Source organism: Phyllostomus hastatus, unplaced genomic scaffold (assembly GCF_019186645.2).
Source record: "Phyllostomus hastatus isolate PE091 unplaced genomic scaffold, TTU_PhHast_1.1 phas_contig_159, whole genome shotgun sequence".
NCBI classification, from domain to species: domain Eukaryota; kingdom Metazoa; phylum Chordata; class Mammalia; order Chiroptera; family Phyllostomidae; genus Phyllostomus; species Phyllostomus hastatus.
In genome coordinates, this window is record NW_025333640.1 from 4,454,808 (window position 1) to 4,481,657 (window position 26,850).

A 26,850-nucleotide genomic window follows, 5' to 3' on the forward strand; every position below is an offset into this window, starting at 1 on the left:
TGGGCTCTTTGGTCAGAGGGTGGTAGTTTGCCCAACCCATGACCAGCTGCCACTTCCACCAGGGCCTCCTCACCCTCTTAAGATGGAGGGGAGCTCAAAGTTTCACTTGTACTTGGTTGTTGCTCCTGAAAGTGGACAAGTAGCTGGAAGTTCTGCCCATGTTTATGGCTGTTCAACCTTAGGGTCAAAAACCGCCTTCCAGTAAAGGGGTGTATTCACCCTGGTTATCCTTTTTGCCCCTGCAAATTTGATGTGGAAAACTTGTTTCTTACATTTCATCAAATTCATTTTTTAAATTATGGAAATTCCAAAAATAGACAATGACACTACAGTGAGCCATCATGCACTCCTCTCTTCCCTTTCTCTTTGCTGGGTGCAGGCAGGCAGTTCACTGAACGTGGGATCACCCAAGGTTTCTACTTTTCTGAATGAAGTGAATTTTGTCCAGTGATCTGCAGAGACCTTCCAGTTGGCAGCAAAGGCTTTAAACTGCAAAGCACTGTCCTACCTGAGTTAATTACATCATCTAACACTTAAAACATATTCATTCTTCACGGGATAGGCTGAAAGTTTCTAGTTGGTTTGAAGTCTCAGACAGACACCCACAAGAGAATTTTAAAGCCTTCTATATTTTTAATGGGTTGCCAGTCGTGCGACTGGGGGGTGAAAGGGCAAGATCACCGGGGATAACACCCACCTGTGTGGACAATTGAGGGCAGAAACAATACTAGGCACGTGGTAGGTGCTCATTATGTTTTCATAACCATGACTTTCCAGACAACTGTTGGATTTGATTCCAGTTCCCCTGAGTGACTTTGGGCAGGTGACCAGGCTTCTCTGACCTTTGGTAACTTCTTCTGTGAGACGGGGACAGCAGGAACAGCCAAGTAGCAGGAATGGGACCTGATACCGACGGGGATCCCGTGGGGTGCGGGCGTGGCGCGGGTCTACAACTCGCCCAATGCACACCCACCTTCTTCCACTGGAGACTGAACAAGAAAGTCGTAGGCGCGCCTGCGCCCTACTGTTCCTATCCCCGAGCTCCGCAACGAACGCACAAACGCACGCACGCACTCACGCACGCGCGCGCACGCGTTTCGGCCCGCGCGCTCCCCACTGGGGGCGGGGTCGACGCCTGCACTAAGGACTGTATTTCCCAGCATACACCGCGGCGACGCCGGCAACCCCGAGGAGGAAGCTCGACGCGCAGCGGTGGAGTAGTGGCAAGGCGGACCCCATCGCACGCACAAACGCCGGCACGCACGCGGTGGCATCCCCCCCGTCCCCGCCCCCTTACGCCCTGTGCTGGAGCGCGCCCGGGCGTGTGCAGGGCGGTGGCGCGGGCGCGGGGGCGCGCGGTGACTGTTGGGTTGGCGCTGAGGGGAGGAGGCAGCGCGGCCGTCGCCGTTGCGCAGATCCGGGCCGCTGTTGTGGGGAGGGCGCCGGGGCCAGTGACCTTCCGGAGGCGGGAGCGAGCCAGGGGGCCCGGGACGCTAAGAGCTGCCGCCGCCGCCATGAACAACTCGGGCGCCGACGAGATCGGGTGAGGACGCGCAGAGCCGCGCCGCTGCGTCGGCCGGCCCCCTCCCAGATTCCGCCTGGCCCGTCAAGGTCACGCTACGGGGCCGCAGCCCGGGATCCCGCCGCTTCCTAGCCGGGGGAGGGGGATCCCGAGGGGGAACCTGAGGATTCAGAGGGTCCCCGCTGCTTCTTGGCCCGGGAGGATCCCGAACGGGAGCCTAGGGGAGCCGGGAAGGGCCCACCGCCACCGCGACCGAGTTCCCCGCTGAGGGACTCCTGAATGGGACCCTGTGGGGCCCCGGAGGGACCGCCGCGCCCGAGTTTACCATTGGGGATCCCGAGCGGGAACGTGGAGGGTCTGAGGCGCCTTCACCGCCCCCACGCCGGGATTTTCCTCTAGGGGAGCCTGAACGAGAACTGAGAAGGGTCCCGGGCGCCCCCTCTGCCTCCGTGCCTAGATTTCCCACTGGGAGACTTCAAACGTGAATGTACAGGGTGGGCGCCCCAGTGCTTGTATTTCTCCTGGAGGACCGGAACTGGAACCTGGAACTGGAGGACCGGAGGGTTATGAGGCGCCCCCAGCCCGCGCACAAACTTGGTGGGTCGGCGCACGTGGCGGACCCGACGCGGGGGTTCCGGTTCTGCAGCCGCCCAACTTTTCCCACCGCAGACTCTGGGCCGCATCGCACCCTTTCCAATGTATCTCCCCCCCTCCCCCCCGAGTGCAATGAACAAGGAAGGGTCACAAACAGAGAGCTCTCGGGCCAAGGTCAGGGGGATTGGTCTGGGCACCCCGCAGCGTCTGTGACTGTTGTTTTTACGTTGATGGAGCGCCTTCTCACTCTGCCCCCACCTAACCCCCCCAGGGGTGTATTTGAAATAAAGAAAAAGGGAAACGGCGGGTGGGCAGAAAGTCTTGCTTCTGAGGTCTTTCTCTTGGAGCAGCTATTAGAGCAGGTTTGTTACAGCTGTTTCCCTTTCATTATAACCTTGTCTAACGCTGAACCAGCCGAGATCTCGAGAAGCTATCCCAAAGGAGCTAGAAAATGCAGTTCTGTCTTAGTGGAGGGGTTTGCTCTAGTTTTCTATGCAGAGACCAGCTCCCACTGCACCAGCGTAATCTTACAGTTAGGTATTTTTTTTCCTGAAGAAAATGGCAAAACAGTGCAGGCTGCTTTTCCGTGGCCTTGTGTACATTTTTGGGGGCCCTTAGCTTTGAACAGATGTGTTTTTTTTACAAAGTAATTGATTTGGTGAGTCAGTAATTGTTTGCCGGTGGGAGGCTGGCATCACTTGGCCTGCATCCGGCCCACTGCGTAAACCTTGGACTAAAATGTATGTTGAAGTGCTTATGCTTACCCCTCCGAAAAACCCCATGCCATTTAGAGGACCCGTTAGGAAAGCACTTAGCTCCCAACTGTTACCCCCCCCCCAACCCCCCCCCCCCCCAACTAGAAGGCTGCGTTCTGTTAGGTAACCCAAAGGTTGCAGCACTTCTAACAGGAAACTAGGAGGCAGGGAAAGAGTTGGCATGCTTATCACATCCATAGCACATGCACATGTCTTTCCAGAGCACAGGGGTCTTCAGGCCTGGGTTGCCTTTCCTTCTCACCAGGAGAGCAGAGACGAAGGTTAGGGAAGGAAGGGAGTCTGGAGGCCCATTAGGCCTGCCCCTCAGGAATGCCCATGAGGAGGAAGGGATGCCTGGCATTTTAACCCTTTGACTTGTCCCAACTCACAGATCCCAGCCAGGATCCAAGCCCAGATCTGGACTCTCCAGACTTGTGGGCAACTTGGGAAGGCTGCAGAGTGAGTAGCAGAACCAGGATTGGGACCAGAGATCCTGCCTGGAGATAGGTGTTCTCTTCCCATCCTGGTAAACCTACCCGGATGGTCTGTTTTAAACTTGTAAATCACAGGTGTCCCAGAAACCTTTTATTGCTTTGCAAGTAAAAATCTGTTGCCAAAAAGTACTGAGAAGTTTCTATTTTATGTGGAAATCTTGTTTGTGTTGGATGTGGAGTCCTGGGTTCATTCTGATCTCCTTGCTATGCAGCTTTGTTTGTCAGGCCCTCTGGCGATGGCCCTTCTGCAATTTTCTGTGAGAGGAGCAGGGTTTCAGCTTTGGCAGGGTTACCATGTGGGAAGTGTGTTGTGCTCAGATCCAAGCAATGGCAGACATTATCAGGAGGTGGCAGGTCTGAGTGATATCTTGTGACAGTCACCCTCACCTCCGACCTCCTTTGCTTTGGTGTCTGGTCTCTGCCCCAGTAGCTCTCAAGGGAACGCTTGACAGGTAGGAGGGGCTACTCTCCTTTCTTTGATAGACACACATGTGTGAGTGCACTGCGGAAGCCTTAGGAAATGTGTGGTTGCATGGGGCACCGTTCTTCCCTGGTCTGTACTCCTGGATTTGTCTTTGAAGGAAGCGCTTCCCCAGCTCTTGACTACCTGAGTTGGCTTAGAAATCAGCATAAACTGATGGGAGAATGGAAGCTGGGTGAGACCACTGGCTTTAGTTAATGTTTTTAGCATCCTTATTTTCAGTCAGCTAGAACAGAGCAAGGGCTAGGTCTTGAGGGCAAAAGGATGACAGGAGCTGTGGAAGTAACCTGTAGTCACGTGTAGCCCTTTGTAGCTGATGTGTGGAAGGCTAGGTGCCTTCCCTTCTGAGGAAGGCCTGGCAGTGACAGACTTTCCTTCCCCTGCCGTGACCTTGGGAAGTCAACTTAAAGAAAGGTCCCTTGATTCAGATTCTTAGTTAGGGTCCGTGGGTGGATTTCCGAGGGCGCCTGCCACCGTGTTGGTGCTTCTGGGTGCTGGGGGGAGGGCTCTCTCCCTTTACAGATAGACAGAGCTACCCAGAAGTGCTTTGTACCACCCACCTCTGGGATAGCCAAACTGTGTCAGGAACTGGAGAAAAGTGAGGAAGATTTTATCTTGCACACGTGGTCCTATTTGCATAACCAGGGACTGGTAAGACAGGGACACCTGCATGTCATTTAGGGCAGAGTTGCAAGAGTGGAAAGACTTGAAGAAGGGACATGAAGCTGCATTGGGATCATTTCAAGGAAAGATTGGGGATGTGGGGTGACTCCACGGCTGCTTAGTCAGAGAGGCTGCAAGTAGGTGACCTCAGCAGGCTGCAGCCCTGGCGCTGGCTGAGTGATGGCATGTGGAGTGGTCCCAAGGTGGAGCACTTGAGTCCTTCCTGGTCTTTCTGGAATAGTTTGTTGGAGAGACTCTGGAAGTAGACACCCCTAAGTTGAGTTCTGGGGGCCTGAGAGGGTGGGGATCAGGAGCAGCAATGGACTGTAGACTGTACTTGTAAATGCCTGTTTGTGCTGATTGGCCCAGTGATGTGGGAGGGGTCGTTGTTTGGTTTGCTTCAGAGAGGGCTTGATTTGGGGAGGATGTTTTTCCTGTATGGGACAGGGCAGTGAGTGGAGGGGCTCCTGCCATCACTCAGCACAGACAGTCCTGGGGTTTTCTTCCATGTCACACAGCCCCCACAGTTGTCTAGGAGGGGATGCTCTTCCCTGCTGGCAGGAGGGAAACCTGAGTGTTGAAGGCAGGAGCTGGCATGGAGGGGATTTGGGGTGAGGCCCATGGGCAACGGCTGTGCATGCCCTCCTAGGACCACCTCCCTTCTGCAGGGAAATGAGGACAGACAGACTTAGGGAGATCAGGTCCCACAGGAGACCAGGAAGGTGCAAACATAGGCTCTGAGTAGTATGTTCTTTAAAAAGAAAGGGTCATTTGCTCAACAACTGACTGGTCTGGGCCTTCTGCCCCTGCCCCTTGCTGCCTTGGGTGAGCTTCTTGCCAGGCAGGATGGAACTTCCCAGAGCCTGCCAGTGTGCTTCCAGGGCAGAGCCCAGAGTGGTCAGCCCCAGCCAGAGGAAGCCACTGAAGACCAACTTTCTGGTGCAAATACTACATGGTTGCTCTGAAGTCCGCAGAACAGGAATAGGGTAGTCATCCGGAAACAGATTTGGTTTCAGCAAGCAGAACATTCCAGGGGAATGGGAGCCTGGTGCCTGGTCACCTGTACAGAGCCCCTTCCAGGAGGAGGTCACCAACTCCTCTTGAGGTACAGGCCCTGGGAGTAAGACAGCCTCTCTCATTTCCCCCAGGTGCTGGCATTGCCTGTTTCCTGACGTTTGTTCTCTTGGGAGGACCTGATAGAGCCAGGGAGTCTGCACATGGGTTTGGGAAGTGCAGGGTCTGTGTGGCCCTGACATCCAGTTTCAGCTGAGTAATGTTACCCTTCAGAGCAGGGAAGGGCTGGAGAAGGGGAGCTGGCACTGCTGGCCAGTCCCTTAATCTGCAGAGTCTCGTGTGTACATGCTTATAGACTCCTGAGGTTCACGTGGTGCCAAGTGAGTCTGTCTGGGCTGTTCCTGGACGGCCAGCAAGGTGAACAAGCCTCCCGCTGGTGCCAGGACTGCATGTCCATGTGTGTCTTGCTGCCAGGGCAGTGAAGAACTGTGTCTGGGCTTGTCCTGTGGGGGCCTTAGTCTCCGAGGTGTCAGAGCACCTGTTTCTCACTCACCCTGGTGAGGTTGGCACCCAGGGCCATTTTTATTGTATTGATTACAAAAACTTAAGGCTCAGAGGTTAGGGCTTTGTGCTGGGCTGTGAATAGGTCCCTGCTACCATGAATCAGCTGGCCTCCCAGGACCTTCTGGAACCTTCTGTGTGCAGACTGGGAGTGTGCCCCTTCAGAGCAGGAGCAAGGGAAGTGGAAACACATAAAAGTGCCCAGCAGGCTGCCACCCAGCACAAAGGCTAAGCGTGTTATTCCCGCTGCATAAAGTAATGGTCATACAAGAGGTGCCTCTTACCAAGTGTCTCAGATATCCTATGTGTCAGTACTGTTGTTTCAGAAGAAACCTAAATTCTACGATTTCCTCAGTGATGAGAATTTCCTAATTTATAATCGCATGTAATTTTAGATTTACAGAATAGTTACAGATTAGTAAGAAAAGTCCCCAGTACTTCTGTAAAAGATTTTATTTATTCATTTTTAGAGAAGGGAAGGAGAAGGAGGTGGGAGAAAGTGAGAGAACATCAGTGTACAAGAGATACATCCATTGGTTGCCTCTCGCACACCCCCAGCTGGAGACCTGGCCTGCAACCCAGCCATGTGCCCTGACTGGGAATCAAACTGGTGACCCTTTGGTTTGCAGGCCAGCATTCAATCCACTGAGCCATGCCAGCCAGGGCTGCCATATTCTTTATCCAGCCAGATTCACTATGGGCTAATATTCTGCCCCTTCATTTGTGCATGGGTCGTTTGTTTGTTTTTTGGGTTTTTTTAAGCTCAAATTTATTTAGTAAAGAAAATGCAAACAATTACTGTTTAATAAGAGACATACTAAAAACAAAATAACATAAGAAAGTTTATATAAAAGGATAATTGGTCTTCTGTTTCTAGCAATATTTGAGACTAGCTATTTAGCCTTGGCCCCGTGACTTGGTTGAAGCGTCATTCTGTGAACTAGAAGGTGGCCTGTTGGGTTCCTGGTCAGGGCACATGCAGCTCACGCATAGTCTAGGGTTGGGTCCCCAGTCGCGTGTACAAGAGGCAATCAGTTGATGTTGATGTTTCTCTTTCTCTCCTCCTCTTTTCTCTGAAATCAATCAATAAATTAAAAAAAATAAAAGACTATATATTTAGATAAATCCTACTGATACAAAATACATAAAATGTAGGACACGACATTATTTCAGAAAAATGTTTAAATGCGTGGATAAAGAACATGTGTGTACAGTCCAAATACACAAAGCACAAGAAGAATGCTTCCACGAGCAAAAATCTGCAGAGAAGCCAAATTGCAGAATAATACTTGCAAAGACAGCAAGTACTAGAAATATCAGAGACTAAATAGAAAATATATTTTTAAAATATTTTATGGGAAAAATAAGGTACTGAAAATATGATGAATAAACAAAAGACTATCAAAATGTTTTGCTTGAAGTAATACCAAATAGAACTCTAGAAATAAAAAAAGTGAAATTGGAACTACATAGACACTAAGTTGAAAGTTAGGTACAGCTAAAGAGGTCATTGTAAACTAGGTAATACTTCTAAACCGTGCTTGGGTCTTTACTGAAGTTTTTGAGAGGAAGTGGTGCCCTAATGCCGCTTTGTGTGGACCTGTTTGTGTGTTCCGTTTTCAAGAACAGAAGCATTCTCTTGAATGCACACAGCGCAGTGATAAAATTGGAATGCACAGTATCAATGCCATGTTATCCATCCACGGGGCAGATGCCAGTTCTGTCCATTGTTCAGGTGATGGCATTTCTAGTTTTTTCCCTTTAATGCCTAATTTTGAAATTTAAGTAAGTGAAGGTTGGAGCCTGGACTGGTCCAGCAGGTTCTTCCTCTGTGGGTAGGCGGTGCAGGTTGATATGCTTGGATGGGCAGCAGCTTTATTACTTTACTGTTCAGTGGATGCAATGCTAAACAGAGGCTGGTATTCTCTAAGGGGATTGGGGTTTGTTTTAATTTTGTTTTTGAGAATGCTTAAGATCTCTTTCCTGCACAAAGCTGCTTTTCCACACCAAACCCTTGGTTATTCCTGTTCTAAAGGGCTGGACAAATGGGCAGTTCCTCAGCAGCGCTAGCCCGCCTCTGGTCCTTGTCTTTTGAGGCCCTGTGTCCCTGCTGGGTACCAGGCCTCAGGGGGTTGAGCGTGCTGGCTGTGGTTGGGCCTGAGTCACTTGCTCTGGGCATTGCCTGGACAGTCCTTGGAGAGTGAGGCACAGATGGAAGAGGCTTCCCTGGCCACCCCCATCCCCCCGCCCCTCAATTGTTGGAAAGCGGGAGGCCTGCAACACAGTTTTAAGTTAGTGAGGCCTAAATGTGAGCCTCACTGCTGCTTGGTCAGCATGTTCCCTGAAACCTGTTCTTACCTAGCTCCCTTCTAGGGCACTGGAAGAATAGCCATGGCTCAACACCTGTCCTGAGTCCCTTTACAGTCCTCTCCAACCAGGGACAGGTGGTGGCCTGTTTGTTGGCATTTTGAGGTTGGAAGTGGTGGGAAATTGTTTCTCACTCAGTAAGTTTAGATTGCCCTCCCTTAGAGAAAAGGCAGATTGGAACAAGCCCCTGACAGTCCTGCTGTTACAGGCATTTTGCCAGTAGTTGGTATACCAAGGCTTGAGTCACCACATGGAGCAGAGGTGACAGTTGTGCCTGTTCCCATGATGTTTCTGTCCTTGGGCAGAGGGCAAGGCTCCCTGTCTGGCGAATCTCTTGGTTGCTCAGGAGGTAGGACTGCAATAAGCTTTGCAGGGTGCTTGTGTCTCAGGCGGGGACTGAGCCTGGGCCATCTGCCAGCATCTGAAGACCCGCCAATCAGTGCCTCGGTCCAGCTCTGGGGGTGGCAGTGGTAGTGTCTGTCCCCTTTTCCTGGGTGAAATAGGCAGGATGGAGAGCTGCCACCACTGCTGCTGGAGCCCCTTCCCTCTACCTTCTCTGTCATACCTGCTTCCAGGACTTTGGGAGGCTGGAATGATGTGGAGGGGCACTGAGGATGAGGCTGGTGAGCATTGTCCCCTGTGGAAGCTGGAACAGCTGTGGCACCTCGGTTCACTTCAGGTCCAGCCAATTTGAAGGTGGTGTGAGATGGAAAGGCAGGGGCTGCCACGCTTCTCCCTTGTGTAGAGCCCTCCCCTGGGGACAGTAGGGGGACTCTGGGTTCTGGACCCACTGAGGGCAGACACAAGGCAGGTAGGCTGCAGGGATGATATGGGGTTCCTCCCGAATCTTCTAGTGTGTCTGCTCGAAAGTACATTCCAGGCCACCCTGGGGTGGGCGATGTGGGCTAAGCATCCAGTGCTGGGTCTGGAGCTCTGGGGACCTTCCCAGTGATTTGTGGGTCCTAGCTCATGACCATATGGTGGGTACCTGAGGCTTTGCCCTACAGTCCCTAAGCTTGCTGCCATTCTGGTTTGTCACCTGTGATCTCAGATCTTGATTTCAAATGAACAGTATTGCAAGAGTGTAAGGGTAGGGACTTGCTATGGTTGTAGTCTACGTGCACGTGCAATTCACTATGTTATAACACTCAACCTGCTGTGTTGGCAGGTCTTGGAGTAATTTTTTGTGTCTGCAGCCAACGAGGCCAGGTGATAGCTGAGGCTATCCTGTGCCATTGCCACGACTGTGACAATGTGAGCATGTTTGCGTGAACTCCTTTGGTGGTGTGGATTACTGCCTTGGAATGGGTCAGATGGGTGGCATCTTTAATGCAAGAACCATTTGACCCTAAATGTTTTCTTGTTGAATTGCAGGAAGCTCTTCGTGGGCGGTCTTGACTGGAGCACCACCCAAGGTAGGTGCTGTGGCTGGGTGCCAGGTGCTGCAGGTGGACTGACCTTGGTTTTCAAGTTGTGTTGTGTGAATTCATCTCTTGCTATTACCTCGGGCTGCTTTAATTTTTTATTGATTTATTATCTTGATTTTTGGAATATAAGGATATTCAGTTGGGCATTGGTGGGGGCCAGAAGGAGTGCAACATTGGCTTTGAAACGGTTAATTTTGTCCTGATGTTTCACAGCAGAATTAGGGGGTGAATTAGACTGTAGCTTCCTAGCTCAAGACCAAGGTAGGTTCTGGAGGCAGGAGGACGATTAACATGCAGAATGTGACAGCCAGGGCTTTGCCCAGCTGTGAATGACTTCAGACATAGCAGAAAGAAGCTTGTTGTCAAGTGGCCTTCAGAGTGGTTGTTTTGCATTTTCTTAAACTTCACTTTCCTGTATGCCTTCGCCACAGCCATGCATAGTCACAGCCTTTCTAGTTTATATGGAGACGTGATGTACCCATCATGTGGAGTCCCCCATTCTTCCTCAGGTGTCTCCTGTTCTTCACCCTCTTCCCCTACCCCCCAAATTAGATTAGTCTGTTTAAAAGAGGCTAGTTGCACACTTTCCGGGTCAGACTGATGAACCAGGAGAGTGATGCGCGTGCGCACGCGTGTGTTTTCGTGCCAGCTGCGACGCTGTGCTTAACACTCTGGTGTGTGTGTTTCTGTCCCAATCTCTGAGCAGAGACTCTCCGCAGCTACTTCTCCCAGTATGGAGAGGTTGTGGACTGTGTGATCATGAAAGATAAGACAACCAACCAGTCTCGAGGCTTCGGGTTTGTCAAGTTTAAAGACCCCAACTGTGTGGGCACAGTGCTGGCCAGCAGACCGCACACACTGGATGGGCGAAATGTAAGTGTCCAGCTGCCCCTGAGCTCCCTGCCGCTCTCTGTCATTTGACCTTCAACCCGCTGGGTCTGAGCTTTCATGGATGTTTATGTTAAGGACTGTTTCCTGTGGGGGTGATCTAAAAAAGCATGACGTCTCTGTGTTTGGGCTGGAGGTTGGAGTAGGAAATGGATAGGGACATGGTGTGAATTGATTAGGGAGAGTGCTTGTGTGTTGTGCTGCTGGCTGCTGTTGCTGATACCTTCTTTTCTAGAGAAAAGAACTTCATATTCACAACTGGCTTGTTTGAAACTTTCTACAGATCGACCCAAAGCCATGCACACCTCGGGGGATGCAGCCAGAGAGGACGCGGCCAAAAGAAGGCTGGGTAAGGGGCTGGGTGGGTGAGCTTGTGTGCTCAACAGCCAGTTTAAAGGATACGTGTGCCTTTGTTGTTGTTTTTCAATTACAGTTTACATTCAGTATTACTCAGTATTATTTTCAATTGTACTGCACAGTAGTTAGACAAACATGTGCGTTTGTTCTGGTGTTTGTGCTTGTTGAGATTAGGAGTAACAGAAGGTCTTCTCCTTTGACACTTGACCAGCTGAGAATTGCTGAGATTTATTCAGCGCTGTAAAATTTTTATCTTACAGCCAAGAAGAAAATTTTTATTAGTCTACCTTAAAAAAAAAATGACAGCTCATACCCATTTACCATTTAGACCAGGGGTGTCCAACCTTTTGGTGCTCTGGGCCACACTGGAAGACGAGTTGTCTTGGGCCAGACATTAAATACGTCACAACATGTAATCACAAAAATATCTCATAATGTTTTAAGTAAATGTATGATTTTGTTTTGGGCTGTATTCCTAGCCATCCTGGGATGCATGCAGCCCATGGGTAGCAGGTTGGATGTCCCTGATAGAGCCTTAGGTTTTATCTGCCCCAAGTGCTCCCAGCCTGCCCAAGAGGACCAAGAGCATCTTCTCTGTTCATGCCTTCACTACTCTCTGCTTGGTGGCCTGGTCATCCTTGACTCCAAGGCTTCTACCACCCAGCTCTGCAGCTCTCCTTCAGACACAAACCTGGTCACTGGTTGCTCGAACAGCCAGTGTGATGATTCCTGGGGGTTCCCTGTGAGCTGTGTGTGGCCCCTGGCACTGGGTCAGTTGGAATAGACCTATCCTCTGTTGCTCCCTGCCCATACCTCCCCTTGTACCACCCTGTAGTTTTCAGAGAAGACTGTCGCCCAGAACGCTCCCATCCTTGCAGAAAGCCCTACTGAACAGAGCTGGCTGGAGACTATTAAGAAGCTGTATGTAGGCCCCTCCACATGTGACTGATCACGGGTCTAGGTGGAGGCTTGAGACCTGTATTTCTAGCAGGGTCCCAACTGCTGCTGGTAGACAGGGGCGTCAGACTCCTGAAACCATTTTTATTTTTCCAACTTTCTATTAGGAAAGTTTTCAAATTATAGAAAACTAGATTCATTAATTGTTACTATTTGCAGTTATCTGCATTAATATCCATCTTTGTATAGACCATTCCTAAATTCTGTAGTGTGCATCTCCTAAAAGCATGGACTTCTCACAGAACCCCTGTCCATACCACCATGCTCACATTTCTGGGATCGTCTCACAGGCAACCTTCATAACTTTTCAGACTGAACTCCAAGCAGAGTTCAGATTCTGCTTGGTTATGAATGTCCTTTAGTCACTTGGCAGTTTTATTAAGAGAATAGACACAGGCCATAACCCGCACACCAGAAGAAACCTTGCCCACCCTCAAAATTGCTAATCATTAGCAGTTGGGACAGCCCTGGCTGGTGTGGCACAGTTGGTTGGAGTGTCGTCCCATACACCAAAAGGTTGCGGGTTCAGTTCTTGGTCAGGGCACTTATCTGGATTGTGGGTTCCCAAGTCAGGGTGTGTACAGAAGGCAACCAACTGATTTTTTCTCTCATCAATGTTTCTCTCTTTCCCCCTTTCCCTCCCTCCTTCTCTCTCTAAAAGCAATGAAAAAATGTCCTCCAGTGAGGATTAAATAGTCTTAAAAAATAAAAGCAGTTGGGATGACTTAATCTATGAGCTCCTTGGGTAGAAAGAAGAAGGGAATAGGAATAGAGGGGGTGGGAGGGGCAGCATTGTAGAGCAGGAGCTGAGTTTTGGGTCCACCCAGGGAGTTCAGGTGAGCCTGTTTCCTTCACGTTGGCCCTCCAAGGTAGGTGTGAGGTCATTCCACAGATAGCAGGATCAGAGTCAGGGGTAGCGAAAGACAAATGATGGAGTAGCTCTTCAGTTACTAGAACTTTCCATTGTCATTGTTGGTCACCAGCTTGAAAAATCAGACTCATCAGTAGTTTTAATCATGGAGGCCCCCTTGTGTCTTCCTTAATGCTCCTGAAATCCTCAGTTTCACAGTGTAGAACTTTAGGTTATGTAGCTGTCGTGGTTCAGAATAATTGAACATAGTACTGTAGCCTGCTTTTAAACGCATTTGAAAAGCAGTGGTGCCATAGTGCTGGATCTGGTCTCCTTGGGTTTCTGGGAAGATGCTGTTCTTGGTTCTCTTTGAACTCACTGGGCTCTCAGAGTGTTCGGTAGCTTTAGTGCCTCTCAGACCTATGCAGGCACTCAAAATCCTGGGGAGCATGCTGAGGGACCCACACGTGGACTAACCATCTTTTCCTTCTTGACACAGCAGAAAGGATCCAGGAGCGATAACAGTAAATCAAATAAGATATTTGTCGGTGGAATTCCTCACAATTGTGGTGAGACAGAGCTCAGGGAATACTTCAAGAAATTCGGAGTGGTGAGTTCTTCCCTCACCACCAGCACCCAGGCAGCAGCTGCTCAACTTGGCCTAGTTGAGACAGGCACGATGGAGCCCTATGTCCTGGGGAGGCTCAGCCTGGCAGCTCTGTCCTCTTGCCCCTCATCCTTCCAGAACAGAATACCCAGAACCCCAGCCTTTCCCTTCATGGCCATTTACCATCCTAGAGAATAGTCATGATTTTTCCAGGCAGATGTAAAACTCTACAGGCTGGTATCCAGGAGGCCTTCTGGTTGGTTGTGAGGCACTAGGGAGTGTTGCTGAGAAGCCAGCCTGCTATCTTTCCAAGGTGTAGGGGGCGTTCCAGATCAGGTTCACCTGGGACCTTGGGCTAACTCCTCATGCCCAGGACCCCAGGCAAGGTACCCTCCCCTGGTAGCTGCACCTGAGGATGGAGCCTGGCGTGATGGGGGACTTTTAGAGCAGAGACTATTCCGAGATCCTTGTACCAGCAGTGGGACCTCACTGTATGGGGGGCCCTGACCCAAGCCCATTGCTCCCTCTGGAGGCCCTCATTGCCATTTAGGCTCCAGGCTTCACAGGAGATATTTGGCCCTGTGTCCTGCTCAGTGTTTCCTCTGTGACACAGCTCCTGAGGGTGGTGCTGTTTTCTACAAGAGGATAAAATCCTTTAGAATCTCATGGGGGTTAGAGTTAATTGGGGCTGTACAGGGAACCCAGTTGTCATGGGGCCAGCAGAGGAAAAGACTGGAATAGGGTGCCAGCCTTTGTGGGGCTGTCGCACAGTCCTTCCCAGGCTTCTGCTGCTCTGGCTGTGACATGTTTGTCAGGTGGCACCTGAATGTTCAGTGGTTGGGACCAGGGTTTAAGAGTGCCAGAGTACACAATAAGGTTCTCACTCGGTGAATAGTGAGGGGGGTGATGGGCAGTGAGGGCCAAGTCAGCAGGACAATGGGGACACTGACCCACCAATGCTCTGGGTCATTCCATCCTGGCATAGTGAATGGGAGGGTCACCCCACGGGTCTCCCAACTATCATCTCCACAGTGGAATGGTGGCCTGGGCCCCTGGCCCCATGAGTCTTGGACAGCATGCCCTGGAAGGCCAGCCTTTTGCCTCAGGACTCCCCAGATTAGAGACTTCCTGGCAGCCATTTGGCTTGAGGCTTCTGTTGTAACCAGAGGTGCTCATGCGCGCTGTGGCACCCAGATCCTCGAATGGCTGTTTTCTTTTGCAGGTCACGGAAGTGGTCATGATCTACGACGCAGAAAAGCAGAGGCCTCGAGGTAAAAGAGATGGAGCTTGTTCTTCTTGACCTTTCCCCTCAGATGGCAAACTATCTCACAATTAGGTGGTGGTTATAGTGAGCATTGCCTCAGAAAAGGGTGATTTGGAGACAAATGATTAAAACATAGACTCTTCCTGTGCAGCCCCCAGCTTGTCTGTGCTTCCCAAGGTCAGACGTTACTGTCCTTTTTTTTTCTTTTTGGCTCATTCTTTTAAAGTTTTTTACAACTTGACATGAATTTGAACATAGTGTCTGTTCTTCAGTGTGCACTGAAAGACTTGTGTCCTTCTCCATTGTGAACTCCTTAGTTACAACCGTCTCCTGCCTTCAGCTCACGCCAGTATAGTACGTCTCCTGCGTTCAGCTCACACCAGTGTAGGCAGAAGTCTCATTTCATGTCGTCAGGCAAGATCTGCTGCAGCTCAGCTTGGACGTGGAGTTTCCTTTATCCATCTCATGCTTTTTTCTTGTTTTTCTCCTCAGTCAGTGGGGCTGGTGGGAGGAGGGGCACGTCCCTACCTGGGTTCCTTGAGCAGCCCTTCCTTGCACGTCTGGCCTGGGCCAGCCGGCACCCAACCTCCATGCCCTTTTGGGTTTGGAGGGGGTTTGTTTTGGTTTTTGTTTTGTTTTGTGGCTGCTGCTGTTTGTTCCTGCCCATCTGTTTTGGTTCATCAGCCGCTTTGGGCCCGGCCGGGAGCTGATCTGCTGGTCCGGGCCCTGCAGCCCTTGCCCTGCGGAGACCCCTAGAGCGCTGGGCTGCCACCCGCAGCATGCGCCCGCCGTGCTGGAGAATAGTTTGCCATTTGAACTTCCATCCTCTTACTCCATGATTAAGTAATGTCTCCTCCCTTCATGTCGATTAAGCTGTTAAGTCATAGTCTTAATTTTAATGTAGACGTACATGCTTAGTGACATATTAAGTGTTTCATAGTAAATATAGTAATGTTAAGTAAGTTGTTTTCCTTTCTCTCTGTGAATTTTTGTGATTAACGATCTCTCTTTAGATTTCTCTTCTCCAGGTGTTAAATTATATCACACAGGTACAGGCCATCCTGCAGTCAGAGGAGGGAGCGGGCTTTGCTCCAGTGGGGTGTAAACGAAGTTTCAGTGTGTTTCTGTGCCGCTTCCTCAGTGGTGATGTCGCCTCTTGACACAGACGCGTCCCTAGACGTCCCGCCCCAGGCTCCTTACCCACGAGTCACCGCCTCTTGTGCCCTAATGGACCTCGCGAGCCCTGTGGTTTCAGATACTCCTGCACTCTGAGAAAATGTTACCTTGTAATATGTGTCATCACCTATGCTGTATTTCACTATTGCCTCCGATCTTGTGAAGCCTCGAGACGTGGGGATCCTGAGGGCTGCTCTTAGATTTTCCAGGTTGCGCCCCTGCCCCCCGACTCCCAGGCCACCTGTGGTCCTCACCCTGGGCCTGGGGTTGGGGGTGCAGGCAGGACAGGCTGGTGGGGAGAGCATTTTGGGCTTGACCCTTGGGCCCATGTTCCCCTGTGGCGTACATCGTCCTCAGCCATCTGGCTCTGTAGGTCCCCATGAGTCTCCATGATTCCCCGTGAGCACTAGGCAAGCAGAGGGCAGGAGCGCCTCCCAGAGCAGCAGTTGGTTAGCCAGGTGTCCCAGAAACAGCTCCTTCCTACCTTACCTTCCAGAAGCTTTCACTAAGTCTTTGCATCATTTCATACTCCTCCAGTTGGTTTAAGACAGTGTCCCTGTCCTGGAGGTTCTGTGTGTATCTCTCACGGACTGCGAGCCCTGACCTCTGGCCCACTCAGCTCCACTTCTGCCTTTGCTCACCTCATTCTTCTCTCCTTATCCTCATCCACCCCAGCTTTGTCTCCTCTCTTGCTTTGCTGTCACGGTTCCATTTCTTTTCTCAAAACCGCATGTAGATTCTTGTGTGCGTGCACATGCAGAGGGAACACTACCGAAGAGGGCTCCTGCATCCCAGCTGTCCCTGCTAGTCTTGTCACCCAACTTTGTGAACTGCCTTCTCTGTTTCTCCTTCCATCACAGTTTTCCTGTGATTCTGCCAGGTAGTCTCAAGGGTGGCCGTGCTACCCACGCAACACAGGCCTGCCCCTGGCTCTGCGACTCGGCCACAGAGCACTATCTCCCTCCCGCCACCCTCTGCAGTGCTTATCTTCAGCCCCTTCTTGTTGCTGGCCCTTCCCCTCACCCATCTTTTGTTCTTCAGGGTCTCCTGGCAGCTGTCTGCCAGGTGTCCTTTTGTGCTCAGAGCCGATGGGCCCTGGAAGCAAGGGCAATAGACTGAGGACCAGACACGCCACATTAGCCGGGTGGTCGCGCTCACCCAGACCAACCAAACTTCGTTTATACTGCCACTTCCTTGTGTTTGGAAAATGCTAAATTACTTTCTCTTTGAAATTCTCTTTGATGACATGGTGCCTCTTGCTCTTGCTGCTGACAGCAGAGTTGACCTGCTGGAACCCGCTGTGGCCTGTATCTTTGTGTATTTTGTTATGTAGATATGTGCAGATAGATACTGTATACATACGTATGTGACTTTGACAGGACTCCTTGGGCTTACCCAACGGTGTTGGATAAGCCTAGCGAGGCACTAACTGTGGTAGAGACCATACTGTTAACGCGTAGGACAATATATGGCTGCTGTCAGCACTAGCTACAAAGCAAATTGCAAGCCGAGGGGGAGAACCCTGGGTTTCAGTGGAGCAACAGTGCGCCCACAGCACCCGCGACTGAGGCGGGGCGCTGGACCACTCCCTGCCTGCACTTGTCTTCCACAGAATATTCTAGCACCAACATGGCACACCCTGCCATGTTTCATGGCCCTCGCTGTTGGGCTGTCCGGGCTGCCACTCCCTAAGAGATGCCCCGGCTGTTCCAAAGTGTCCGAGCGGAACCCCAGCTCATGCTGGGCCCAGGCGTCTGGCGGGTCCCCTGCCTCAGTCACTCGCTGGGTAGGCCCACAACCCCCTCCCTCACTTGCTTTGCTGAAGCCCTGGGTTGATCCTTCGGCCCGTCCCTAATACTGTTCATCATCCTGTTTTGTGTCACAACACCCTGCTACCTTGATTCACTCTTCGTCGTTGGCTAGGTTTTGGATTTATTACTTTCGAGGACGAACAATCAGTGGACCAGGCTGTCAACATGCATTTTCACGACATCATGGGCAAAAAAGTGTGTAGTTGTAGTTTTATTTTACCTTAAGACCAAACCAAGTCTCAGGCAACTGAGGGATGTCACTGGAAACGGAAATTCCTTCACAGAAAAGATCTGGGCAAGAGGTACTGGGGCCCTGTGCCGTCGGGTGGGACCTGGACCTCTGGTGATATGGGTTGGGTGGTGGGCGGTGGGCATCCAGTGACATCACAGGTTGCCTCAGGCTTGGTTCCAGTGACCACTCCTTCAGATGTCTGTACTGTATTCCGATTGTTCCATCCAACCTGCGATGGGCAGCCAACCTTTGAGAATAGGTTTCTTGTAAAACTGAAAGAAATGTAAACATCCTGAAGGATTGGTTGTTTTAATTGGGTCACTTACTGTGAAATTCCAGTACCAACCACATGCTCTCGATAGTACTTAACTCCATGCAGTCAAGTGACCTCTGGTTGTTTCATCTTCATACTGTGTTGCCACCACGGAGGTAACTTTCAGAAAGTGGCCCTTAACTCCTCGTTTGTCCGGGGCCCTTAGAGCTTTTGGAGAAGTTAAAGGTAAAATGAGTAACTGGTAGAAATTCTGCTGTGTGGGATTTCTTACAGTTAGAAAAGTCTTTGGGGTCCACGTCTTGGCAGGATCCCTGCTTGGGTCCTCGTAAAGCCTGCTTAGTGCACCCCGGTGGCAGTCCCTGTTGGTGTGTGTTCCCAGTTGCTCCTCGTTTGGTTCAGCATGCCCAGCCCTTCTGATTGAGACACGGGAGGGAGCATGGCACCGGGGCCTGCCCAGGCAGTAAGCCCTAGCCCGCTCTCTTATGTTCATCAACAGGGCAGGAATTCATACTTGCCAGAGGCTCAGGTTTCCATGCATGCTTAATACCACTTGAACCTGGCTAAGCGGGAGACACACACCTTATTCTAACATTCACTGAAGCTTCCAGTTTAAAATCAGCACAAGGACTTCAAGGATGCGTACCAGTTAAGAACACCAGGTCAAAGGAGCCTCATGCTCAATAGTTGAAGGACCTGTGACATTTAAAACTTGGAAGGAGTGTGGTTCGCTGCCCTCACTCTGGTTGCTGGTCTCAGCTCTGTGGGGTAGAGGGTGTCTGGGTCTGGCCTGCTCAGAGCTGACACTGAGGGAGGCTTCTCATGTTCGTGGGAGTCTGGCTGCTGTTGTGAGACCTTTATTGATTCCTGCCAATTCTTCAGTGGGGATTTCCCACTGTAACAGGCGTGGGTCCCACTTGTAATTAAAACTGGAGTGGAGTGACTACACCTGAGCTCCCATAGGAAAAGAGTAAAATAACTTTTAATTACAAGGGCTGCTTTGCTTTGTAAGCAGGAGCCAAATTCCCTTAAGGAGAGTATGTTAAGACTCATTAATTCGAGCTCTTCGAAACTCCCTTGATCCCGCTGTCCCGTAGCCTTCAGCTAAGGGGCACTTTGTTCCCATCCATGGAGCAGCCTTGGGGCATCAGGAAGGTGGGGTTTTTGTGCCTCTGTTGTCAGGCAGCACTGACGATTCTGACACAGAATGGTTAATTAGCTCACCAGGCTGAGACCCCAAGGGTGACTGTATGGATCCATTAGTCTCTCTTATTGAAATTTATCATAAAAACAAGAAAGTCCAGGGTTCTCAAAGGCTGAGACAACCTTGGAATTGGGGCATCTTTTTGTCATCAGGGGGCAACAACAGCGTAAGTGGGGCAAGTACCGCCTTCTGTTGTGCCAGCCCCTCCCCTGGCTGTGGCTCCTGACACGACCAGAGAGGAAGGGTCCTGGGCTGCTGACCCAACACAGTATGAAGATTGCTTACTGATCCAAATGTCCATTTTATTGCATGTTTGTTGACTTTTTGTTAGATGTAACGTAAGGCTCTTTATCACATCCATTCCCTCTGACATTATTTTGAGTTAATTGAGATTCTTTAAGCGTTAGCCTGGGGAAGGTAAGTCTTTATCTTCCTTTAGACATTTTAAATTAAAAATCTAAGTAAACCAACTGTGTTTCTCAGGTATGAGCTGAAGGCGCAGGCAGGGTGGGTGGGCTCCGGAGAGGTCCCCCACCATGGGGTGCAGCCAGGGGCTGGCTCCTGCCACTCCCAGGGAGGTCTGTGACAGGGCTGCTGTTATTGGAATGGTCCTGGTCTCTGTCCTGGGTTGATGAAGCTGTTGAAGTTGGACGCTGCCTTTTTAACTTGACTGGGAGACCCTTGTCATGCATAAAATGCTCAAGGGTCCCTGCTCTGCAGCGCATAGGGCTTACATAGCACGTCACAGTCACATTTGTTGTACCTGAGAAACATTTTTTTAAATATAATGATTAAAACAGAAAAAAAAACTTTTTAAAGAAGAAAGCTACTGGCCTAAATAAAGTTTATAGTTAAGTATTTAGTTTTAAGTTGTAATAAGATGCTAAGTGTAGTCGTAAGTTACCTGAGGGTGTGTCTGAAGGGAAGGGGCCTGGGATCCGCGCATCCTCCTGAACCAGACCTTGGTTTGTCTAGGTGGAGGTTAAAAGGGCTGAGCCTCGTGACAGCAAAAGCCAAGCACCCGGACAGCCAGGGGCCAGCCAGTGGGGGAGCCGAGTCGTGCCCAGTGCTGCCAATGGCTGGGCAGGCCAGCCCCCACCCACGTGGCAACAAGGATACGGCCCACAAGGTAAGGCTTCAGCCCAGACCAGCCACCATACCCCCTCCAGTAGACTTAGCGCAGAGGTGGGGCTCCCTACTCAGCTGGTTTCTCCTTGTCACCAGGTCCACCTCAAGGGCGGAATGGCTCTTTGTGGTATACATGGGCCCTGGCTGAGTCCCTGGCTAGTGTTTGGGCCAGTGGGGCTACAGTGAGCATCCCTACCCTTGCAGGTCTGAGGTGCCTCTTGTCCTACAGTCCTTTCTCGTTCCTAAGGCAAGGCTTCCAGGGATAGGTCAAGAGAACCTGGTGCATTTGGGAGACTGGTGGCCAGCATGTGGTAGACAGCCCACCGTGAGGGTGGATGTGGGTCCCCCGCCCCCGCCAGCTGGTAGACTTAGATCACAGGCTTCTGGGCAATGTGGAGCTTTCGCCTAGCTGGAAGGAGAGTCCTACCTCTCAGGCTCTTTGGGTCTGTCCCTGTTCTGCAGACTGACATCAGCTGGGCTGTCAGGACCTCTGTGCGGGGTCCACAGTAGTTAGGGATACCTTAGCCAGAGGGTTGGGGGGCCCTGGGACAGGATCTGGGAGCCTCCACCCTCATTGGAAACCCAAAGAAGTGGCAACATCCAGAGAAAGGCAAAAGGAGGCCAGCTGGGCCCATCTGCAGCCAGGGTACCTGACACCCGCAGTTTCACAGAGCCGTCTACACAGCTTGAGGCTTTATCCCTGCTCTCTCCAGAGCTGTCTCTTTTAAAACCTGTGTTTTATTGAAAAAGAATCAGTAAACTATTTACTGATTCCAGATGCTCATCCACCAGCAGGTGAAGGACCTGTGCTTGGCCAGCAGCCTGGCCTAAGATCCCACATGTGTACCTCAGTCCCTGGCCCTAATCTTTGGGTATCCCCTCCATCCTTTTTTTTTTTAAGTCCTCACCCAAGGTTATGCTTGTTGATTCTAGAGAGAGAAGGGGCTCGGGGGAGAGATCGATCAGCTGCCTCTGGCATGTGCCCCAACTGGGGATCGAACCCACAAATTTAGTCTGTGAGATGACGCTCCAACTAATTGAGCCACCTGGCCAGGGCTCCTGTTCATCCCTTTAGACCATTCTGTTGAAGAGCTGGGGCCCTCTAACCTGATGGGTTTTCTTGGGCTCTTTCCCTGTGGAAGAGGACATGGATAGCAGTACTCAGCATTCTCAAGATCACAGGGCATGTCCCTCAGGATTGCTACATCTTCCCTGTGTCCAGTAGGGCTCCAGGAGGGTTCCACCAGCATGGCAGTCATGCTCCGGGGGTGAGAGGGCAGGCTCAGCCCCCAGTTGGTGACATTGGGCTGACACAGCACCAATCCCCATCTTTGTTTTCTGGTTTAGGAATGTGGGTGCCAGCAGGACAGGCAATTGGTAAGTCTTTGTTTGGGAAACAAGAGGTGACAATCTGAAGTGCGGTGGGCCCGGGTCTGGGTAGTTGGGGACTACGTGCACCATGCTCTCTCTTTACCTGTGTCCTGTGTTCCAGGTGGCTATGGACCCCCACCTGCAGGAAGAGGAGCTCCCCCACCGCCCCCGCCATTTACGTCTTACATCGTATCCACTCCTCCTGGAGGGTTCCCCCCTCCACAAGGCTTCCCACAGGGCTATGGGGCACCCCCGCAATTCAGTAAGTCCTTGGGCCATGGGAAGCCTTTGCTGCCCACTTTCTATAGACTGCCTGTTGTTTGCTTAAGGGGTGCAGCCTGTCACAGTTCCTCTGCATGGAGGAAAGGGGCAGGCCAGCCTTGTGGACTTGCACATTTGTTGGCTTTGGCCCCCTTGTGGGCTGATGCCATGGGCTCTACAGGACTTTTCACAGCACAGAGACCTCACTCTTTCTCATGGTTGTTCCTTAAAATGGGTCTCTGAACCTGATCTTTGCGATTCAAGATTGAGGGAGGTTCAGGTCTTTATTCATTTTTCTCTGTGCTTTGCCTTGTGGTTGAAGATCTGGTGGTTGAACAGCCAACTCACCAGGAAAGTTAGGGTTCTCCTCCCGCCTCAGCACCTTCAGAACAAAACAGTGCAACTGTGTGCTGGGATCTGGGTTCCTCACAAAAGAGGAACCCCTCACCTAAACCAGAATGGCCACATGTCATTCTACCAGCATGAAGGGTCCTGTATGGGCTTTTACCTATTAAGTCCTTGGGATCTAGTTGTGTCATTGTTGGGGCAGCATTGTGGACCAGCCACATTCATAGGCTCAATAACCACATATGGCCAGTGGGCCAGGACTGGGCATTTCAGTTCCTTGGCCTAGAGCAAGGCCACATAATGACCTTGTGGCTCTTACAGAAAAGGTGTGCTCTCTTGTTCTAGGTGAAGTCTGTTTCTAACAAGATGAGAGTAATAGAAACAGTATCTGCAGTCTGAGGACAGAGTGTGGGTTGGGTGTGATTTTTGTCTTCTCAAAGCACATGGATTATGCTGTGCTGGGTGGTTGACTTTTGTCCTGTCAACATTCCCAAGCAATGACCTCTGCTTAAATTACTAGCCAGCTCCCTGTGTCCCAGCTGTCCACAGTTTTCATGTTGGTCTCTTAACCCTTGTCCTCGGGGCCTGGCCGCTCATGCATTTCAGGTGGAAATCTGAAGGTTCCTGGTGGCTGAGCCATGGGTGAGCATGGTGTCTGTCTGTCCTGTTTGTTTACAGGTTTCGGCTACGGGCCTCCACCTCCACCACCGGATCAGTTTGCACCTCCAGGGGTCCCCCCTCCACCTGCCACTCCAGGGGCAGCACCTCTGGCCTTCCCGCCGCCTCCATCTCAGGCTGCCCCAGACATGAACAAGCCCCCAACGGCACAGCCAGACTTCCCCTATAGTCAGTATGGTGAGTGGCTGTGCCTCCTGCCTTCGTCCCTCACAGGTGGATTTCCCGCCAGTGTTCCCAGGTCGGGTGGTCCAAGGTACAGGGAGTGGTTGGAGAGTTCATGTAACCCAGGATCAAGCAAGTGTCACGAGAGATTTAAGTTGCTTGGGCTTTTGCAAAGGTGCTAGTCATGGAAAAGCATGGATTGTGCAGCACTTGTCCCCGGGCCTGTGGGTTTGGGAACCTGAGGCCTTGGCTGGGCCCCCACAAGGATGATGTGAGGGTGGCTGTGACTGCTGTTGGGCCAAGGGCATCCCTGGCAGGCTCGTCTTGTGAGTGCCTTGAATATCCGAGTACAGAGCGCAGGCGAGAGTGTTGGCTGGGTAGTCTCAGCTCTGGTCTGGGGCAGGTATTGGCTTTGGCGTTGGCTTTGTGCTTCACTTGAGGGGCTGGTCATGGAGTAGGTGCTTCTGAGTCGGGTCTGCAAGGTGGTGGCTGAGTGGGGGAGCTTGTGTGAGGACAGAGTGCAGCCTGGGGTCTCTTCACACTGGGTTCAGTCCCTTTTGCCAGTTGCTAGGTGCCAGGGCCTCCAGGGTTCCTGCGAGAGTTTTCAGCCCCTCGTTTCCCACTTCATGGCGTGAACTGTGGGTCACCCAAGACTGCAGTGTCTGCAAGTCAGTCCACTCTTACCCTCCAGTGCAGTCCCACCATCTGACCAGATGCCCCCCAGCACCCCTGCATCGCACTCTTCTTCCCTTTGGGGCCTTGCAGGGCTGCAGTCACTGAACACATGGGTTCTCGACCCTGACGAGCAGGACGTGTTGGCGGCAGACGTGTGAGCGGCCCTGGGTGGGGGTATACCTGATCTCGAGAGTGTCCTCTCCCTACACCCTGGGGTAGTCACCCTGGTCTCGTCTCTCGCCAGGCCTGGGTACCTATTCTCAAGACCCTGCGGGCTTCGGGCCCATACTTTGTTTACACTCTTATGGTCAGGCTGAGCAGTGATATGGCCTAGGTAGGTGGCGCCTCCTCATGCACGGTCCTCACCTGCCTGCACCCGGGCACTGGACGTCACCTCCTCTGCCATCCCGGGTGGGGTGGACCCATGCTGCCCTCTGGGACATGGCCCAGGAGCTCTGCCTCCAAGTGTGCTCCCGATGGGAATCCGGGGGCCCTGGGATGGCCGTCATCCAAAGTGTGTGGTCCGGGTGGGCAGGGAGCAAAGATAGTACTGTCCCTTCTTTCAGAAGTGCCTTCGCGCCCTCCAAGGTCAGTGGTGCAGGGTCAGGGTCCTGTTTAGTGTAGGGACCTGCCCCACCCAGATGGGCTCTGCAGGTGTGGCCAACTTGAGTCACTGAAGCCTCACGCTCCATATGCAGGCCCTGCCCACCCCTCCCTACCACTCAGTGTTTCCCAGTGCTGTGGAAGCCTCGACTCTGGAGAGAGGACTGTCTGGAATCGGGTGCATCCGGGAGGGAGGGAGGGAGGTTAGGGATGATCAGATGTTTCCTTAAATCCTAAAAGCTGTGCCTGAGCCCACCCTGCATGGTCCTTGAGAACAGACTTTCTAGGAGCCTGAGGTCTGTAGAACCAGGCCAGGTGATGTGTGTCTCCAAGCCCAAAGGTCTCTTCTGACCCTCAGCTCTGCCACCAGGGCCCCCACCCAGAGTCTGCCGGGACAAGTGGAAACTGACCAAGAGCAGAGAGGATAGACTGTGGGTCCATGAGGTCTCTCCGACTCTTCTTTCCATGCAGAGACAGGGTCCTGCTGGGGTTTTAAGTTGGGCTTTTCTCGAGACAAATACTCCTGGAGGCCCAGTGACACCAGGTGGGAGTGGGACCCTGGGTCCTTTTGGTGGCACTGGCTCCCCTGGCCACTCACTGTACTCTCTCCCCGCAGGTTATGGACAGGACTTGGCCGGCTTTGGGCAGGGCTTCTCAGACCCCAGCCAGCAGCCCCCCTCCTATGGGGGCCCCTCAGTGCCAGGTTCTGGGGGCCCCCCTGCCGGTGGAAGTGGCTTTGGACGAGGTCAGAACCACAACGTGCAAGGATTCCACCCCTACCGACGCTAGCTGGCTGGCGCCACGCAGATGGCTAGATGGCTGAGACCCAGGATTCAAAACTTGTGAACTCGTGACAATCACAAAACTTGGCAGAAAAATTCAGATTCAACCTTGGGGGGAGGGGCAGATGTGAGGCTCTTGGAGGCGGCTGTGGGTGTCTGGACTGAAGTTTTTAAATACATTTCTTTCTCTAACCCATCAGCACAATAAAAAAAAAAGTCACTGGTTCAACAACAGGGTTAAAAAAATGTCTTCAGCTTTAATTCAAAATTTCAGGTTTCTTTTTCTTCCTTTTTGAAATTATTTTCCTGAGCCTTTTGTTTTACCGTATATTGTAAACTTTTATGTTAAAGAAAAAAATATACATTTACAAATTGTGAGATTTTTAAGAGAAATTTTCTACAGTGTATACTGGCTTATTTTTTAATTTAAAACAGGGTTTCTGTCGGCACTGGTGGAAGTGAGGGGTGTTTTTGGTCCCCGTACTCCTGGCTTTGAGGGTTGGGACTCATTGGTCCAGAAACTCTGGAGCTTAAAGAAGCAATCTACTGAGCGTGTTTTGTTTTTGTTTATTCCTTGCTTTTGTTGATTGACCTGCCTGGCGGTGTCTGCAAGTGGGCCATGGGTACCACACCGCCTGGCTCAGGTGGCAACCACCCCGCGTCCAACTGCATACAGGACCAGGAGGCCTTGTCAGCCTACTTCCTGCGCATGTGGCTTCAGGGCATCCCCACTGACCAGTTTGACCCTGGTTTGAATAAAGAGAAGTGCGTTTGGATTAGAACCCACGTTGTGTCATTTGTTCCCTCCCTGCCAGGGAAGAGCCCTTGCCCACAGAAGGACCTGCGCCTACCCTGGCCCCTCCGTGGTCTTGCAACCACTTGTGGCCTGCTTGAGTGGGAGGCCTGGACCCTACCTCAGTGGGCTTGGGGGTTTTGGGGTTCTGATGGATACAGGTTTTACGGTGGTCGGGTTAGGGGCCTGGTGAGAGCTGCAGAGCCAGTGTGAGAGGCCCTGGGTTCTAGGGTTCGTGGCCACTTGCTGCGTGTTGAGGAAAAGGCATCCAGACAGATCTGCCTGGGGATTGATTGGCCAGACCTCCCCAGTCCCTGTGGGAGTGACACTCGGATTGTGGCCTTGGGCAGCCTGCTCACCTTTGCACAAACTAGGCTGTTGACATGGGTGATGTGGCATTGGGTCATCCAGTCAGGCCTCTGGGATGAAGCATCGTGGCTAGGACAATTAGAGCCTGAGAGGCAGGGCTGGGCCAGGGAGTAGGGCAGCTTGCTCCTGGCCTTTAGGCTCAAGTCCACCTGGAGACAAGTGGGGAGTAGGGGATAGGGGGCAAA

At 51.7% G+C, this 26,850-nt stretch overlaps 1 protein-coding gene across 2 annotated transcripts; it reads left to right on the forward strand.

The window, feature by feature from the left end:
• Positions 1-1,212: 1,212 nt before the first annotated feature.
• On the forward strand, positions 1,213-26,285 carry DAZAP1 (DAZ associated protein 1). Of its 2 annotated transcripts, none has more exons than XM_045830974.1 (12): positions 1,213-1,543; positions 9,826-9,866; positions 10,585-10,751; positions 11,050-11,115; positions 13,433-13,540; positions 14,760-14,808; positions 17,901-17,983; positions 20,471-20,624; positions 21,971-22,000; positions 22,116-22,256; positions 23,282-23,458; positions 25,338-26,285. In XM_045830974.1, the coding sequence occupies exons 1-12, from the start codon at positions 1,515-1,517 to the stop codon at positions 25,508-25,510; spliced, it is 1,218 nt and encodes a 405-aa protein (XP_045686930.1). In that variant the 5' UTR covers positions 1,213-1,514; the 3' UTR covers positions 25,511-26,285. The 2 variants fall into 2 exon arrangements, with proteins under 2 accessions (XP_045686930.1, XP_045686929.1); XM_045830973.1 differs by having other exon boundaries at positions 1,214-1,543; positions 13,430-13,540.
• The last annotated feature ends 565 nt before the right edge of the window (positions 26,286-26,850 follow it).

Bases quoted from the DNA above. Each gene is read 5' to 3' on its own strand.
- DAZAP1 (XM_045830973.1), top strand. From the start codon at position 1,515: ATGAACAACTCGGGCGCCGACGAGATCGG. The intron at 20,625-21,970 runs GTAAGGCTTCAG...TTTCTGGTTTAG, and splicing joins ACAAGGATACGGCCCACAAG to GAATGTGGGTGCCAGCAGGA. The intron at 22,001-22,115 runs GTAAGTCTTTGT...CCTGTGTTCCAG, and splicing joins GCCAGCAGGACAGGCAATTG to GTGGCTATGGACCCCCACCT.